At 35.7% G+C, this 20,126-nt stretch overlaps 1 protein-coding gene across 1 annotated transcript in view; it reads right to left on the bottom strand.

The window, feature by feature from the left end:
- FBN2 (fibrillin 2) overlaps nt 1-20,126 on the bottom strand; it is a 285,838-nt gene that overhangs the window by 107,756 nt on the left and 157,956 nt on the right. The window contains exons 12-18 of the mRNA XM_033181363.1: nt 14,821-14,940; nt 13,787-13,912; nt 12,778-12,900; nt 10,251-10,373; nt 4,570-4,722; nt 1,845-1,898; nt 96-221 (exon numbers count right to left, since the gene is read on the bottom strand). Coding sequence (XP_033037254.1) covers nt 96-221; nt 1,845-1,898; nt 4,570-4,722; nt 10,251-10,373; nt 12,778-12,900; nt 13,787-13,912; nt 14,821-14,940 — 825 coding nt within the window. The remainder of the gene's footprint in view (nt 1-95; nt 222-1,844; nt 1,899-4,569; nt 4,723-10,250; nt 10,374-12,777; nt 12,901-13,786; nt 13,913-14,820; nt 14,941-20,126) is intronic.

Genomic DNA, 20,126 nt, shown 5'->3' with positions numbered 1-20,126 from the left:
TAGTTTTAGTCATTTATTTGTGTTTTTACTTCTAGTATAATCCATGGGATTAAACTATATGAAAGGTTCTTGCATAAATATAACAAATAACTTACCAATACAGTTTCTTCCAGAGGCATCTGGTTCATAGCCACTGTTGCAATTACAACGGTAACTACCACGTAAGTTTTCACAAATTCCATTGGCACATATATCAGGATCCAAAGCACACTCATTGATATCTGCATTAAATATTGCAAGTTTAATGCTCCTACACATGTTATTGTTTGTTGATAAATGCAGGTCTAATAAAGACCCTTCAACATATGAAGTGTTTAACTCTGCAAACTCACAATTTGCCTGCCTTTCAGAAAGGAAAAGGAACTGAAAACAAGGAGTAAGAAAATAAAACTGAGAGATATAGGACGCTTCACTGGTAAATCAAAAGAAAAATGAAAGAAGCTGGCAAAAATTCAAAGAGTTAAATCACGAAATATGCCAGCATTTATGATAAAATTAATAAAGACAATTTAAAGGCGGTTGGCTCAAAATCCAAAGGAAAACTTGACTCGATAGATATTGTACCTATCTGATTAAAAGATAGGGATTTATTAGGGTGGCCCACATAATTTTATGGTCCCCAAAGGTATGGGATATTTCTATTTTATTACTTTTAATGTGGTCAAGTAATATTTAATAAGTGTTTTTCATTGCTGATATGTGAAATTAACAGAGAGGACACTTTAAACATGGATGCTTCAGAACATGATGTTTCATAACGAGCCACGAACATGACTACTACTACTGTATCACTGAGGGGCAGTGGAACTTGTGCACTGATGTGCTTGTATGAATGATCAAGTAGTTTCCAATAGTGACTGGCTCTGCTGGAGAGGCTATACTGTCAGGGAATATAATGAAAGAGTAAGCCCAAAATCAAATTTTGGTCACTAAGCTCAAATTTTGATGCTATTGTTTTCAATAATTTGGAAGACCTTAAATACTTTGGAAATGTCTTTCATTTTATACTTGGGAAAAACATCCTTGTAAAAGTTTACTTTTTACTCTGGTTTGGATGTTTATTATAAAGATTCAACATTACTGCCTACCATCTATAACTTGACTAAAGCCTTTTCAAACACAAGGGTAGAAGAATACATATATATAATACAGTTATATATATATGTATTCTTCTTATATATACATATTCATATATAAAGATTAATAACACCCGTTTTATTAATGTATAAATGAATCTATATGTATACTAAAATATACAAGAATTTAAAAATTATAAACACATATGTACTTAAGTGTTCAAGATTCCATATTGGAATTTTGTTAACCATAATACAAAATTGAAAGCAAGAAAAATTTTAGTGAATCTTACTTCTTTACTTGGAGGGAAACATTTTATTATTCTTAGGTATACATAGTCTTAACAAATTATTTCAGCCAGTATATCTCAAACTTGATCCATATCCAATATCTCTTGAATACTGTTTATTTTTCTAACCCCATCTGCACCATTACTTTTTTCTCATAAAATTGACTCACTCTTTTTTTTTAACTTAAATGTCACATCTATTCTTTTCTTAAGCAATGATTGCATGAAATCAGGAGGGTAGTTTGTTAGTGACATTTTTAACAATGCATATTTAACAGATAAATATTTATCCAAGATGAAAATGTGCATCTACGTATCACTTAATATCATCTAGCTTATAACCACTGCTCTAGGAGATAATCTTATTATTTTATAATATTACATTTTCATATTAAATATAATCATATTAATATTATAATTATAAACCTATACAATTATGTCATATCATTATTATAAAATTGAGATTAACTAGAGTTACCTCTTCCATCCACAGTGATACCTACTCCACTACTACAAAGGCCATGGAATTCAGCTGTATGACAAAAAGAAATAGAAGAATTAAAAACTTAACTATACCTATTCCATATACAAGTCATTTCATAACCCCAAAACTACCATTAGGAAGAATTATTTGTGCACTAGTTTTTAAAGTGAAAAAATTACCATTTTCTAGCACACGATTATTATAAAATTCTGAACTCATAAAAAAGCATAAAAGAGTAAATAAAAATCACTTGTAATAATCATCCTGAATATTAATAATATGTACAAATGTTACTAATATTTTCTACATAAAGAAACTTTAAGAAAAATATAAATGGTCTTACAGAGCTTGATATTTAACTTTTTCCTCCATAATAAAATAATAACAGCCAAAATGTAGGTCATAGTACTTACCAAGTGCCTGGTATTGTTCTACACTTGACATCTAACAATTTAGTTAATCTTCCCAATACCACAAACTCAATACTACTGTATTTTCTTTTTTACAAGTGAGAAAAAGGGGAACACAGAAAAGTGCAGTAACTTGACCAAGGTCACAGAAGTTGTAAGTGGAGAAGCAGACTTGGTTGCTGGGTACTCTATCACAGGCATGTCATGTCAATGTCCCATTTAATAGGCCATTTAAAATTGTTTTCTCAGTTATGTAGAGGTACCACATTTATTCGATCAATCTCTTACTAGTGAAATTAGGTTTGTCCAACTTTTAGCAACTATCATAAATAATATGAAGTTTAATTATAGCACTAGGATAATCTCTTATAAGTAAAACTCTCAAAGTTTATACCCCTTTTAAGGTTTTAGATAGTTCTTCCTCTCCTAAAATGTCCCCAAATTACCCTTCTATCAGCAGTATAAGACAGTATTCATTTTTTTAATACCCTCATTATCACTGGGAAGAATCAATCATGTATACCAATCTGCTAAACAAAAATGGCACTGTATTTTATTTTTAATTTTATGGAGGGTGGGCATCTTTTTACATGGTATTCTTCCTTTTGCATTTCTACTTTCTGAAATCCTGCTTGTGCACACTGCTCTTTTTTCTATAGCGGATTTCAGCTTTCCTTATTGATTAATGTAAATTCCATAAAGATTAAGAAATGATACATAAAAATATTTTTCCAGTTTACTTGTGTATTTTACTATTTAGGCCTGCTTTGAAAGTCTTCTACCATTACAAAATAAAAAATAATTTATATTCTATAAGAAAATTATGTTTTAATGTTTTATGTAGGGACCTAACTTCTTATTTTTTTCCAAAAGTTATCAACGATAGTTATTATTTAATCTTTTTCCTTGCTGCTCCAAAATGCTTTGTTATATCCTAATTCGTATTCATACTCAGGTTTCTAGATTCATTTCATTAGTTCACTTAGCTTTTTGTCTAGTCTTATACCAATTTTTGAACTTCTTTGATAGTATGCATAATTCAGTTTGGTACCTTTTAGAGCCAGGTTCTCCTCATTATCTTTCTTTTTTTTAAAAAAAAAGTCACACTCAGTAATTCTTCTAAATGCATCAAATCATTATTTCCATGTATGAAGACTCCATTTGGGATGCTTAGGAGAATTACAAGACATTTCCTTTGCAGGAATGCTTTCCTGTATCCTCCACATGGAAAGTTCTTACTCATTTTTTTCAAGACCAAACTAAACGTGCCCCTTCTGTAAGGTCTTTCCCAGCTTCCCTGGGCTACTAATTGCTCCTTCCTCTGTGCTCTCTCCATACTTGTTTATGAACCTTTTAAGGTGCTAATCACACTAAACTGTAATTTATACATTTGCCTGCCTGTATTCTCAACTACTCAAAACTTGAAGGAAAAACACAGACTGTGTTTATGTTAGAATCCCTACTGTACTCACATATATTCAATATATATTCAATACGGGTTTAGTTAGAGTATGAATAGACAAGAGTCAATCTTATTGACCTAAGAGTTTGGAATTACTGTCTGAGACTGTGACTTGAGACCACTTGGTGTCAAGACATATATAGAGAGAGAGAGATCTTTATATATATATATATAAATCAAATTGAGTTCTTGTTGTGTTTATAACCTTGAAAGTGGTAAGTAAATTTTATGCTATTTGTCTTCACTATGACAGCACAGATCAAGGAAACTGAGGCTATCATGTTCAAGTAAAAAAAAAACCTCTTATAATAATCATAAATATATAAGCAAATAGATTTTTGTTTGTTTTTTTAAAGAGTTAGCATCTCACTCTGTTACCCAAGCTGGAGTGCAGTGGCACAATGATGGCTCACTGCAGCCTCAAACCCTTGGGCTCAAGTGATCCCCTGTACCTCAGCCTCCCTAGTAGGTGGGACTACAGGTGTGTGCCACCACACCTAGCTAACTAAGAATTTTTTGTTTTTTCTGCCAAGACAGGGTCTCATCCTGGCTTCAAGTGATCTCCCTGCCTCAGCCTCCCAAAGTGCTGGGATTACAGGTGTGAGCCTCCACACTCAGCCAGCAAATAGATTTTTTTATTCACTGTGTTCTGTCGGCCTAGAAATCATATATAAACACAAGCCAAATCTCCTTATTATATGCCTCACATATCAATACAGGATTGGCTTTCTTTTCTTCAGTTAAAATTAATGATGAAACACTTAAGAGCTGATGTTCTCTTTGGCCAAACATCTAAGGTTGCACTTCTTGATTCTTTATCAACTCTGAAAATGGCATATATGACTACCTGAATTTTTTGCAGGGCATGGCTGGCAGGGTTCTCCAAAACCATAGTCCGGATTGGCACAGCAGCATTCGGACTTGGTCACTGCACCGGGGAAAGGACGCACACATACTCCTTTCTTGATTCCTCCATAGCAGGTACTGCGCATGTGAGTATCTAGAGATACAAAAACAATGACTTGAGGCAGTGATAGAGACAAAGAGATTTCGAAACAGAAGGCTTCTTTTAACCTAAGCGGCCACTAGATTGGAAGCTTTTCAAGGGCATCTGAGACTTTTATTGTGCATCTTTGACATCTAATAGTGTTAGGAAATCAACAAATGTTTTCTGAGTGAGGAAAAGAATGGATGCATATCACCAACTCTAGTTTGTTTTCTTTAGTAAGTTTTATGAGCTACACAGTATCCATTGTCCAACGTATCCTTACAAACCTTTCATGGAACCTAGGATATTTCCACAGTTATAAAGAATACTTGGAGCTCTAATCACTGCCTATGCTATATTCAAAATGACACTTCTTATTTCAATTTTGGAAGTTCTCATGAACAATGAAGTGCAATGAAGTTAATCTACCTTGAGGTGATACTGCTTGGGCATGAGATTTCTTACTCCCACTTTCCAAGTTAGGAGGCCTTTCTTTTCAACCCCCAGGATACTGCTTGTGACTGTTTTAACCTCAGACACTCAGTAAATCCAGTTATAAAAATAGTTAATTACCATATGTGCTCTTGGCATTGTGCTCATTGCTTTACAGACATTATCTCATTGAACAGTCAGGTCAATAGCTCTATAGGAGTGGTCATTACATACATTTTATAGACGAGGAAGACGAAGTTCACAGCTACCTATGTAGTTTGAAGTCCTTGAATATCCAGTGCCTGAGTTGGGGTTCAGACAAAGTTTATGTGACTTCCAAAACTCTTCCTCTTTGTAGTAAGTAATGCTATACCTCAAAGAAGCATATTCTGCTTAGTTCTCTCTTAATTCTCATAAAATATCCTACAACTTTATGAGACAGTAAACGGTGAACTATAAAAAACTCAGATCATAAAGGGCAAAGAACCAGTACAATTTTTAAGCAGCATACTGACCTGGCAATTTTACCAGAGATAACCTCTATTATAAATACCTGTAACTATTCACAATTTGCTGGAAAAAAATTTTATCTGCTTGTTATGCAAAATGGTCATCCAGTAATTTCTTATGGCCTGGGGGCATTTTTGATTAAAACAGTGATTTATGGCTGCATTAAAAATGAGATACGTGTGTGCTTAAATGGAAGGAGGCCATGGGATTCACCAACCCCATCCCTGAGGAGTCAACTCAGAGAACCCTGTGCTGCCTCTGCTGTGGCTGAGTTTGGCAGTGTATCCTCTGAGTTACACACAAGCACAGATTTGACTTGAAGGCAAATTTGCACAAATACAACATGGTTCATGATTTCCAATATGATTTTTGTGAGTTCTTTGGGCATTACTGATGATCTTGGAAGGCATCCATGAACAGCCAAAGTTATTTCTGCTTTTGGGTTTAAGAGCATATGCCATGCAGAATTTTTAGAAGCAAGCAGATAAAAGGCCCATGGAGCTCACTGGAAGAGTGAGACATGTTATCTATGGTAGTTTGCATTGCAGGTGAACTAATCTCTTTAGAGTGCCCAACACCAGAAGTTTCATGACAAAGAAAGTAGCATAACTTATGCGTGGGTTTTAGGGACATAAACTTCCCAAGGTTCAGATCCCCACAAGATGATCTTACATAAATTACTTAACATCTTCCTTATTCATTAAATAAGGATACAGTTTGCATAGTAAATGAAAGTATATTTGTTAAGCACTAAGCACAGTGCCTAGGACACCCCTGAAGTACTTAAAAAAAAAAGTGGTGACCACCTTATTTCCCTCTTCTATTTTTTTTCTAAGACTAGTAAAGTGCAGCAGTGAGAAGGGAGGAAAAGTAGAACAAGGAGTTCTATCCGTAACTGATACTGTGAACAATCAATTGAGATAACTCATTATCTCCCTACTGACCTTTTCCCATTCAAAGACTCCAAACTGGCAACCTAGCTCATGGTATACTATTCAAATGTAACTGAACCACTGTACACAGGATAGGGTAAGAGGAACAATACCAGTAGCACCATCAGAATATGCTCACACGAATGCTCTGGTGACAGACTGGACCTAAATGCACCTTTTCCATATGTTAGCAGATTTCTGCATGTCCTTCCTTTCTCCCTCCCTTCCTTTTCTTTCTTTCTCTTTCTTTCTTTTTTTTTTTTTTTTTGACAGAGTCTTCGTCTGTCACTCAGGCTGGAGTGATCTTGACTACCATGATCTTGACTCACTACAACCTCCACCTCCTGGGTTCAAGTGATTCTCCTGCCTCAGCCTCCCGAGTAGCCGGGATTACAGGTGTGCACTCCACGACCGGCTAATTTTGTATTTTTAGTACAGACGGGGTTTAGCCATGTTGACCATACTGGTCTCAAATTCCTAACCTCAGGTGATCCGCCTGCCTCGGCCTCCCAGAGTGTTGGGATTACAGGTGTGAGCCACCGTGCCCAGTCCCTTTTCTTTCTTTCTTTTTTTTTCTTTTTGAGACGGAGTCTCGCTCTGTCCCCCTGGCTGGAGGGCAGTGGCGCGATCTCGGCTCACTGCAAGCTCCGCCTCCCGGGTTCACGCCATTCTCCTGCCTCGGCCTCCTGAGTAGCTGGGACTACAGGCGCCCGCCACCGCACCCGGCTAATTTTTTGTATTTTTAGTAGAGACGGGGTTTCACCGTGGTCTTGATCTCCTGACCTTGTGATCCGCCCGTCTCGGCCTCCCAAAGTGCTGGGATTACAGGCGTGAGCCACTGCGCCCGGCCTTTCTTAAAAAATGGAAAGATTTAAAATTTCCTCAGGTAATTAACAGATTCTACATACCATGAGTAAAATATGTATGGATGCAAAATGCTAACTTTATTTTATTCTTCTTTCATTAATATCAACTTTTATTTATAACTTACAGCAGCAACTCTTAAGACTATGACCTAGATATGATGCCACTATTCTAATTTAATAATAATAATATCAATAGTAGTTAACTTAGTGAGCATTCGTTATGTGCTACACACCATTCAAAGCTTTATTTAATTCTCAAAACAACAAAAGAGGAAAGGAGGAACAGCTAGGTCCTGTATCTTGCTGTCATCTTAGAATTTTTTTGTCACTTAAGAATATTCAGTAGTTATCATGTGGCCTGACTTTTCTTCCTTATTTACTAAACTGCATCATTGAATAAACTTAAAAATAAATTTTGAATCAATGGGAAAGATAAAGATATGATTGCCTTTTGTTTATAAACTTGCTGGTGAGTTGTATTTCAACATACTAGTTAAAATCGTAGCCTAATTACCTGAAACTGAAAAAAAAAACAAACCCCAAACACATCTTAATATCTAAAGAAAAATAAACAAACAAAAAGAGATCTAAAATTAAAATGCTTATCCTAATAGTTTTTCGTAACAGTGATTCATTTATTTTTTCTTTTTCTTTTTTTTTTTTTTTGAGACAGGGTCTCACTCTGTCATCTAGGCTGGAGTGCAATGGCACAATCATAGCTCACTGTAACCTCCATCTCCAGGGCTCAGGCAATCCTCCTGCCTCAGCCTCCCAAGTAGCTGGAATTACACGCATGTGCCACCATGCCAGGCTAATTTTTGTATTTTTTGCAGACATAGGATTTCACCATGTAGCCCAGACTGCTTTTGAACTCCTGAGCTCAAGCAATCTGCCCACCTCAGAATCCCAAAGTGCTGGGATTATAGGCACGCACCACCACACCTGGCGAATTTTTGTACTTTTTGCAGAGATATGGTTTTACCATGATGCCCAGACTGGTCTTGGACTCCTGGGCTCCAGTGATCTGCCCACCATGGAATCCCAAAGTGTTGGGATTACAGGCATGAACCACTGCACCAGACCTCATCTCAAACTTAAAGAATCAATGGGTCTAAAAAGTGACATCAAGTCAAAAGATGTGAAGAAAACATCTAGCACTTTATAGAAATAATATATAATTTTATACACATGACAAATCATGTTTTTATTTTAAAAAGTTTAAATGACCACAATGATGAAAAACTGGAGGAGGCTTTATGACAATTTCCAATGTGTTTCCTAGATGTGAACAAGAGAATGAAATTTTATGTTTTACTGAATTCCTAGCAACAAATCACATGTTGGTTACTTAAGAGAAAAATAATTTCTCCCTCCAAAACTGGCTTTGTACTCATGGTAGATCTCAACAGAATCATTTAGGTAAAGGAAAAAAGCAAGTAAATATATTAAAGCAACTGAAAATATTTTAGCTCTGTACGCAGGAAGAAGCTGTATTCTTCTAGTTGCTGTATTTGAAATATCCCTGAACAAAGTGCTGACACTTTGTAGGGTGAAATAAATCTTTGACTGGATAGAGTGGATAAATTTGAGTGAACAGATTATTTCCATCTGTGAATTCTCTACTTTTTCTCCTCCACCTTTGGGATCCAAATGTTTTGATTCTCATCGGTAGGAGTAAAGTATTAACTATGTCTAAGAATGTTGTAGCTCTCAAATATACTTTGAAATCCTATTTCTATGTTTTAATGTACAACATGAAAAATAGAGGGTATACAATGGCTAATTCACCCTAGAAGCCTCATGAAAGCATTTTTGGAGAGAAAACTGCATTAAATGTATTTTTACCACTCATTCTGCTATCCTTATCATTGGGATATATTGTTGGGGTTCCCAAACACCAGTGACACTTCTGTTTTGCCTGCCTCTTCAAAGCTGGGCCTGGTACTTCTGATTGTTTTTCATGGGATCAATTTGACAAAAGTATCCTGGAGGAATCTGAAAGGCTTAGAATAAAATATATATTCTTGCTCATACTTTTTATTCTCTTGCTTCTGCAGCTAGTTGCATGGTGATGAAGAGTAACTAAAAGCATTTCGAGCTTTTGATATAAGTCCAATATTTATATTTTAAGTTTTGTTAGGGCAAAACCAAGAGTTTACTTATCTATAACTATAATTCCCATTACATATCTTACTTGTTATTAATTATAAAACTGAAATGCACTGTGTTAAGGATTCAGTTATCTAATACTATCAAGTATGCTGGTTTAAAAATATATTTTTTTCTTCTCCAGCATTTTTGACTTGCATGTCATCAGAGACTTCTGAAGGTTCTGAAGGGGGCTATCTGGGGGTTCCTGCCCATTAAAAAAAAAGTTTTGTTAATATATAATTTATGTATCATAGAATACATCACTTTAAAGTGTACGATTTAATAGTTTTTAGCATATTTACTGATGTGTTCATCCATCACTACAGGTGATTTTAGAACACTGTAATCACCTCAAAAATATCTTTTAGCTCCTACCCCATCCTCCCACCACCCCCATCCTCTCTGTCCTAACACGAATCTACTTTGTCTCAACAGACTTGCCGACTCTGGAGATTTCACATGGATGGAATCATATACCGTATGGTGTTTTGTGACTGGCTTCCTTCCCTTAGCGTAATCTTTCCAAGGTTTATCCATGTTTTAGTATGTACTCTTTTTATAGTGAATATTATTCCATTGTATAGAAATATCTGTCGGCTTTTCAAAGGTCATTTTGCACAGTGGGGCCACTGTAAAATGTTTCACTTACCAACACACACACGTCCATCCATGCCCACAGCCAGGCCTGGGGGACAGTCACAGCGGAAGGACCCTTCATTGTTGACGCAGTGCCCATTCATGCAGATTCCTGGGGTCTGGCATTCATCAACATCTGCACAGTGGGTGACAGAAGTCAAGTAGTTACTGGGTAAATATAACTTTATTACAGAGTTTACTTGCTGCCACTGCTCAATACTACCAACCTTTTGTTTATAACTTTATAATTTGTGAAGAACAAAGAAGTGTGGTAACAGATATTATATGCAAATACAATCCTTTCAACACATTTCAGAAAGACAGTAAAAGTTGCTTTACTTTACCCATTGAGGAAAAAAAAGCCTCACAATCTTCTTTTTCATTATTTATTTGGTGATCCCATTTAATGTTAAATAATTCAAATTAGTTAAGTAAAACAAACTGTTTAAAAATTAAGGTAAATTTCTGTAACTTTTTTCACACACAGACACTTTAACTAGAAGTAGATCCTATGCTGATATTCATTTGGTCATTTCATAATAACAAAATAACTTGAGGTATGTCTTCTAATTTTCAATCCACTTGAATTTATCAAATGTAACCCAGCATTAAATGTCTTCCCCAAAAGATGAAGGAGACTTCAAACACAGAGCTGCCAACTCAGGAATACTGAAAATCTTCACAACATTTGTAATTAAATAATTAATAAGAACTAATTTCCAGAAAGCAGAAACTGGTGAGGTCAAAGTCATCTTTAGATGAATATTGAAGTTTCTTTTTTTTTTTTTTTTGAGGCGGAGTCTCGCTCTGTCGCCCGGACTGGAGTGCAGTGGCCAGATCTCAGCTCACTGCAAGCTCCGCCTCCTGGGTTTACGCCATTCTCCTGCCTCAGCCTCCCGAGTAGCTGGGACTACAGGCGCCCGCCACCTCGCCCGGCTAGTTTTTGTATTTTTAGTAGAGACGGGGTTTCACCATATTAGCCAGGATGGTCTCGATCTCCTGACCTCGTGATCCGCCCGTCTCGGCCTCCCAAAGTGCTGGGATTACAGGCTTGAGCCACCGCGCCCGGCCTTTTTGTATTTTTTAGTAGAGACGGGGTTTCACCGTGTTAGCCAGGATGGTCTCGATCTGCTGACCTCGTGATCCGCCCGTCTCGGCCTCCCAAAGTGCTGGGATTACAGGCTTGAGCCACTTCTTTAAAAAGGCTGAAATAAAGTCACATAGTGTAATATAATTCTACACACTGCAGCACAATGGCAATTTTCTATCTTGTGTTAAATCCAAATCAGCTAACCCTGAGATGACATCCCAGTCATGAGTTCAACCATCAGAACTACAGTACTCCTCCTCCTTGGACAGTCAAAAATCTATTTGTTATTCAGAAACATAAGAATTCAGTCTCAATTTTTTAATCTCTAATGTCCCTAGAATTTCATTGTAATTCATTGAAATTATAGGAATTGAGCATGATCCTTATCTGGTACTTAGATTAAGTTTGTGCAATTGAAGGCAAAACATCATTTATGGAGTTAATTTTGTCTTAAAGAAGGAAACAAAGAAAAACAAAAATTTGGCCAAGTGCGATGGCTCATGCCTGTAATCCCAGAACTTTGGGAGGCTGAGGCAGGAGGATTGCTTGAGCCCATGAGTTTGAGACCAGCCTGAGCAACATAGTGAGACTTCATTTCTACAAAAAATAAAACAAAATTAGCTGGGCATGGGAACACATGTCTGTAGTCTCAGCTACCTGGAAGGCTTACATGGGAGGATGCTTGAGCCCAGGAGTCAAAGGTGCAGTGAGCTGAGATCGTGCCACTACACTCCAGCCTAGGTGACAGAGCAAAAGCCTGTCTCAAAAATAAATAAATTTAAAAAAGAAAAAGAAAAATTTGCTTCTAAGTAGAAGCTGCAAAATGTATTCACTTTATTAAATTCCAATTGTGAGTACAAACATAATAAGGTCTCATTTATTTCCAAGAGGCATATCTTTAGCTTATTAAGTTATCACTAGAGGTTGGTCTTCAAAATGGCTTCATAAACAAAATAATTAATTGCAATATTAAGATTATGTCTTCACTACATCAATGTAAGATTTTTAGATAATGATACAGTTACAAATGATCTGTATATTAGCTTTATGGAAAAGATGTAATGCTAAACCCATAATGAATGACAGTGGAAAATCTAGTTCTGAGAATGCATACAAAACAAAAACCTTTCAAGATTTTTTCTTCTTCTTTTTTATTCAGCCAAGCAGTTGAGAGAAATTATTTCTACATTGTTTTCCACAAGACTTGCTTAAACCAATCTGTCAGTCCCTGAATTTTTCCTATACCATTATTATTTAAGATATTACTGTTCCCTAGACTACAATGTATGTTTTTCTAGAAAGCTTTAGACACCTGCCTTATTGAATTAGCAAGAAATGTGAATAATATGAAAGCCACATGAGGAAGTTGAAGTTAATTCTTCCATGGTTCATTCAAATAAAAAAGGTGGTTTCAATCATGGTCATTTTCCTATCTGAAAGCCACACATACCAGTACAGTAACGTCCGTTTGGAGCCAAGACAAATCCTGGTTTGCAGATGCACTTGAAGCTGCCATCTTCATTGATGCACATTCCATTCAAACACATGTTGGTAGTTGCACATTCATCATGATCTGCGCAAGAGGAGAGAGTGACTTTGAACACTGGCCTTGAGGGAACTAATTCCTTCTTCTTCCACAAACAACCCCCAGTCAAATTCCACTACATAAATGAGCCATGTGCTCACGGTTTTTAGTTTTTTTAAAAAAAGAACACCAATGGAATGAGAGAAAATAGTGTGGAGAGTGGAAAGGACCTTCAGTATACGGATATAAAGGACAAGAATTAAATACATTTTGTGCTTAGTTCCTGTTAAAACCACAAAAACCATGAGTAGTGTGTTACTTTGTGTACCAAAAAGATAATATAATTTAGTGTTTATTTTGTAAGAAAATAAGGCAATGGCAGACCTCACTGCAAATGGAATGATTTGGACTTTCATTAGTAGATGAATACGGTGTGTTGCTTTGTAAACAATATTTCTGTAGTATATTGGTATCCATTGCACTGCTAGACATCACAGGCCACAATTTTAGAGATTTGTGTAGTGCATATGTCCAGCATTTTTATATTCCTCTAGTTAGTGGAGGATGGGAAGACCTCTTCTATTTTGTCAGTGTTGTAACCCCAATACCTGAAATAGAGTAGGGACTAGTAATCGTCTAAACTTATGAAGAACAACTGCTACTTACAATTTAACATGTAACACACAGGAAATTTTCAGAAGCAGTAAATTATTCATTGTTATAACATTTCTCTCCCGACCCTGTTCTCCCCTCCACCAAAAAAACCTGTCCTTTTGCTTTAACAGTCTTATATTAAATGCATTTACATTTTACCTAAGTTACCTGAAGATCTCACATACGTGGTGTGTGAGCTTTCATGGAAATAGTATATTGTTCTAAATAAAAATGTATATCCTTTTAAAATCTTTTGCAAGGGAGCAGGCAATTTCCATACCAACACAGTTTTTTCCATCTGTAGTTAATTCAAAGCCGGCATTGCAAATGCACTGGAAACTTCCATCTGTGTTCACGCATCGACCGTTTTTACAAAGAACCCCATTCTGGATGCACTCATCAATATCTAGGAAGATTGAGAATGGCCAAACATTATTCTTTTACAATACTTATAGATAAACACAGTAAGATAAGAAATGGAATTTTAAATATTCAAAATCATGTTGCTTCTTTAGCAAAATTTCTGTCTCTCAGCAGTTTTTTTTTTTTTTAATTTTTTTGGATAGGTAGGTGCAAGCAATTTTACAGCTCTTACAGTAGCTGAAGAGAGAAAGGAAAAAAAAAAAAAAAAGAGGGTCTCCAGTAAGCCTAAGAAAGGGTGGGCAAGACAGCTGGAATTACTGGTTGCGGCTGTTTTTGACATAGTGGATGAAGGCCTTAAAAGTCAGAACAAGATGTTGGATAAGTGTAAAGTAACTACAGAATTTCTAGATTAAGAGTCATACAATGAAAACTGCTGGAAAGTTGATTCAAGCAACTACCTGTGGATGAATAGGAAATGAAAAAGAAGACAGGCAGTCATCCGGTAAAAGAATTCTGAGATGAATCAGCAATGAGGTAGCGCGTTTGGACCAGGGTGGTGGGTGTAGCACTGAAGCTATGAATAAAGACCAGGCATGACTTGGTGTTGGACTATGTGTGGGATTCAAAGAAAACAGTAGTTGAAAATGACTATAAATCTTAAACTCAGTTAATCAGAGAAGGTTACTGATGTTACTTGGAGAAAGGAAGCTCTGATCTAAGGAAGGAAGATAAACTGAATTTTTGTGAAGCCAGATACCATGTTGCCTGGGTTACATATGCAAACAGTGTTTATGTTTAAAAGGAGAATCTCTGAGGGTACTATAAATAAATCTGTAATAATGTAACAACATTTATTTTATTCCATGTTTTAATAAATTTGCTTTTAACCTCAACAGCCTTGGTCACTATATTTCATGAAACATTTTCATATGTGAAAGCAAACTGCCTTACCAATGCATGCTTGCTTGGTAGGAGTCCTCTGGAATCCAGCATGACATTTACAATAATAGGAACCAGGTGTGTTAACACAATCTCCATTAGTGCAGGGATTTGATGTGCATTCATCAACATCTGTGAGCAGCAAAAGAAACCATTATAGACTTCACTCCATTTGTAGAAAGGTTTGTTTAAAGTACATTTAGCCCTCTAAAATTTGAGAGAAGGCCAGTCAGTGGTAATAGTCTAAATAGCAAAGTATTTATAAATTAATGAAAATTCCTTTCTTCAAATACACTCAGAGGCCAGTCTAAAGATTTACAAAAATATCACCTTTTAGAGAGTACCATGGGAATTTGCTTTAATCAAGAATTAAAGATTTTTCAGTTGGAATAATGGCCAATGATTAAAAGGATGGGCCCTGAAAAGAGAAACAGGCTATAATGCTTATTGCTTACACCAATGTGGGCAAGTTAATAACCTCTCTAAGGCTTAGTAAAGTGTCAGAAGAACAATGAAAGGATTCCAAAGATACATATTTATGTTACATGTTGTCACTGCTATTAGTTTTAAAGAAAGAGATTGATGGATTATGGAATGTCTTTGGTATAACTTTTTTTTGGTGAACTCATCTATGTATAAAACTATATATACACTAAAGCTTGGATAATATTTTGAAGTAAAAAAACATGAGGGAGTAGAAAATGAAAACATTAAAACAAAGCCTATTTTTTTTTTTTAGCAGTTTCAGTTTTCTTCAGGATTCTAAAATTGGCACAGGGATTTGTTGCATAAAATGAAGTTTTATGCAACTACTAGTCGTGACCAAAAAGTGAGAAAGTCATGCTTTCCATTCAAGGTCTCCTAAAGCCTAATTAAATGCAAACCCATTGCAGAATTCAGGGGCTGAAAAACCAAATGACAGACTAACAGTCCGGACTAGTTAAATCCCAGAGAAATCCCGTGTGCCAGTATAAGAAGTTTAATTCATCAGCAATGCCCACTAAATATTATTTTCAATCCTTGCAAATTAAAAGCCTGGCTAGTTGGTGAGGGCATAATGATTTGTCATTTCATATATGTGTAGAAGCCAATAACATACACAATTTCAGCTAAATTGGAGAACATAACAATAAAATCAGTTCACAGGTTTACCATTTTAATAAGCAGATTCCTACTTTCACAGATGTTCTTAAAAGAGGAACTGTACTGTATCAAACCCACCAACTTCATTTATGTAAACACTCAGACTGAACGCAATTAAGCCCTTTCTGGTAAAGGAAATAAACTTCATAGCAAATAAAATAAAAACAACAAAGAATAACAAGACTAAATCCTTTTCCATCCATCCAAGGACCCCTTCAGTCCAAAAAGACTCACTTACATTTAAAGTTTTGGTTGATACCATCAATTCTACTGAGCCAAAGGAACGAAGCAAAATGAGAAAAGAGAGAGAGCATTAGCAAGCATATCAAGTATAATAAATAGACTTTCCAACACGAAATACCACCTTCAGTTAGCAGTGTTGAAGATCACTTCAATTTTGTGTTACACAATTGAAACGCAACAATTAAAAATGTGTTGTAGTTGTTATCTTTACAGAAGCCTCAACATAAAGCTCTGAAGAACATGAGAAACCACGCATCCACTCCCCTCTCTTTAGGTAGTTTCAGGAAAGTCACGTCACTTTGCAGGACTGTTTTCTCCCCTGGAGAGTCTGCTCCTAAGGCTCCTTGTTACTATGGCAGCTCTGCCAGCTATTTTGCCATTACAGCCATAATTCACTTCTGTCTCCTAAGCCCCTTAGGGACTCACCAAGAGTCTAGTGCACAGAGAAGATGTAATCATTCACTTAATTTTGGTGAAAACAATCACCAAAAAACCAATTAGTGACTTTACAATTCCATATGACTTTAAAACCCATTTGTTGTTTTTTGTTTGTTTTCTGGGATTTTCAGTTTTAGACTAATCACAAATGACCACTGCCAACTTCTGAAATGAACATTTCATGTCTCCTCTTTATTCTGAGTCTCATAGTCCTGGACCTCCAACTGATCATGTTCGTTTTGTCTTGTTTACAGGAACAGAAAGTACTTAAATACTACGGTCTGTACATTTTGACTTCTTACTATGTTTTCACTGGGGGGACGCGTATTTTTAAACAAAATTCATGGGACTTAACCTCCTAAAATAAATTTTTAAATTATGGAGAATGTTGATTATCAAAATTGTTAATTTCTCAAATACTACTATATGGTTAAGAAATATTTTCCCCTGAAAAATACTTTATATGCCAACTTAGAAAAGGCTTATATATATATATATATAAAACCTCCTCTCTCTCTCTATATATATATATAAAACCTCCCAAGCACTTGTTGAATCCTTTCTTCTGCAGTCCTACATCATTATTGTCATAATTTCTTGCCTAGACTTATATAAAAATATATATATATTTGCAAGGGCTCGAGGATTACCTGTAGTCCAATAGAAATTTAAATTATTTTTTACTACTACAAAATAGAGTGACCTGAATTAAAACCATTGCTAATAGCAGTTTGACTTATACAGATACTAGGAGAGTTACAAATTTTAATTTTAAAGTAGAATTCTCAAGAAAAAGAGAGAAAAACATAATGGGGAAATGTAACTGTTTTCAGGCATCAGGAGCAATTCTCATAACAGCAAAATAGACCCAATTCTATTTTCTTTGTCATTGACCCCTTAATAAATCTACTGCCTTTCAAGTTATACTGCTTCATTAGGTATCTCATAAAAGTTCCCAAATAGCAATGGCAGTTTGTTATTCCTCAAAACATTAGCACAGTTGACATAGCTACTAGTGTTATCTTGGGCTCTTATAATTTAAAGCATTAGTTAATTAATATCCTCTTCACTTTTTCTGATGTGTTGTTTACAAACTGAATTTGTTGTTTATAAATTCAAAGTGATCAAAAATTGACATTAGAGTATAGGATTAAAAATATTAAAACTCATTTTCTGAAAATGTGCTCCATTACTAAGTTATGTTTCTATGAATTACAGTAGTCAGAAAGACAAGCCTGCTCCTGGGGCTTTAACTTTGCAGGGCTAAATGATGAGCTATATCTATCACTTAAAGAAACTTCAGGTGGTATCAGCTAAGCTACGTAGGCTGCATATGGTTATATAGTGTACAACCATAGGGCATACCATTCATATAGATTCTTTGATACCCTCTAGGTTTGTGCAGTCAAAATTTGAGCTAAGCCTAATTTAATAACTCTGACCTTGTAGCCCTGTACCTAGTTGAAAATGCTTGTTTTTTCCAAAACATCGTATTTGGCCCACATTTTCTTTTATAATCATAGTGTACTTAGACATTTTTGGCAAAATAATGATACTAACTCTCTCTATACCTGGCCTCTCATCTATATTGTTTAATGGAAGACCTGAACTCAAATCTGTTATTTAGGGTTAAGCTGGTTAATGAAACATATGTATGTTAATATTATGAATAAATAAAATAACCTCAAAATGACTCAATTATCATCCTAAAACCACTCTTCAAAGTTAATAAAACCCCCTTAATTACCAAATCAAACAGATTTTTTTTCCTCACTGCCTCTGATTTTTCTACTGCATTTAACACCTGACACTACTTTTCTCTTGAAAGTGTGCCCTTTCTTAACTTCAGGAATATAATTCTCTCTTGCTGTCTCTCTAACACTGTGAGCTAGAACAAGGTGCGTCTGAGCTGAGCTAGACTAAGGGCCTTCAATGTGGCTGTTTCATAGGATTCCAGCTGTAGTATTCCTGTTATCTTTTCACTCGTCCTGTTGTTCAGCCTGGGACACAGTATTCATCCTCATGGCTCTAAGGGCCACCTGTGTGTTGTTGACTCCTAAATCTGTAACTCTACCCCAGACATTCCTCTTAGCATTAGAGCTCTATAATTAAATACCCAAGACACCTAAAACTCAGCATGTCCAAGAAAGACTCCACAACTATTTTCTCCCAATCTGCACCTTCCTATACATGTTAACAACACCACTCTATGTCCAGTTTTGCTCAGCCAGAAACTTGTGTATCACTGTAGTTTTCTACTCTTTGACTCCCCACAACTAATCTGTCATCAGATTCCACTGATTAACCTCCCAAGCACTTGTTGAATCCTTTCTTCTGTAGTTCTACATCATTACTGTCATAATTTCTTGCCTAGACTTATATAAAAATTTACCAGCTGGCGTTTTTGTTCCCATTTTTTTCATTCCACAATCTTTGCACTAAGAAAATAGGGGACACTTCTGTTCCCAGCCAAGACAGATTTATCCTCTTTCCTCAAATACACAAACAAATGGACAAAGTATAAGAAATCATGATTTTCAAGAAACTTGACATCAGTCAACAAAGAATATAGATTCCTAAGAGATGGAAAACAAATACAGTGAATATCATGACTATTTCAGCTTATGGCTTTTAGGAGGGTTTTCAGATCATGGTTCAGACAGGGAGAACCTGGGCAGGATGCAGCAAGTCCCTAAGTGGGTGAGTCAGAGCTGAGAGTCCAGAAACAGACCCAATATATAGGAGCAACTGATTTTCAACAAGGTGCAAAGGCAATTCAATAGAGAGAATACAGTCTTTTCAACAAAGGGTGATGGTTATTAATATACTACAAAAAACAAACTTCATACAATATTAAAAAACTAATTCAAAATGGATCATAGGCCTAAAGCTAGATAACTTCTAGAAGCAAACACTGAAGAAAAACCTTGTGACCTTAGATTTGGCAAAGATTTCCTAGACACAACATCAAAAGCATGATCCATAAAACAACAAATTTAATAAATAAAGCTTTGTCAGAGTTACAAATTTCAGCACTTCAAAAGGTATGTTACAAGAAGAAAAGGCAAGCCACAGGCTAGGAGAAAACGTGTAAATCATATATTTGATGAAGACTTATATCCAGAATAAACAAAGAACCCTCCAAACTCAGTAAGAAAATAATTTTAAAATGGACCAAGATTTGAACTGACCCTTTACCAAAGAAGTGTCAGATCAAATAAACACATGAAAAGATGGTCAACATCTTTTTATGTGAATCATTAGAGAATATAAATTAAAACCACAATGAGAAACCCCTGCATACCTATTACAATGGCTAAAATGGAAACACCTGACTATACGAAGCGCTGGCTTGGTTATGGAGTAACTGATACTCTCATACACTGCTGCTAGAAATGTAAAATAGTGTATTTTGGCAGTTTTGTAAGTAATTAAATATATTCCTCTCACATAATCCAGCCACTCCACGCCTAGGTATATACCAAAACTAAAAT

This window comes from Trachypithecus francoisi, unplaced genomic scaffold (genome assembly GCF_009764315.1).
Source record: "Trachypithecus francoisi isolate TF-2019V2 unplaced genomic scaffold, Tfra_2.0 Lachesis_group2, whole genome shotgun sequence".
Classification (NCBI taxonomy): Eukaryota; Metazoa; Chordata; class Mammalia; order Primates; family Cercopithecidae; genus Trachypithecus; species Trachypithecus francoisi.
This window is presented reverse-complemented; position numbering and strand designations above follow the sequence as displayed.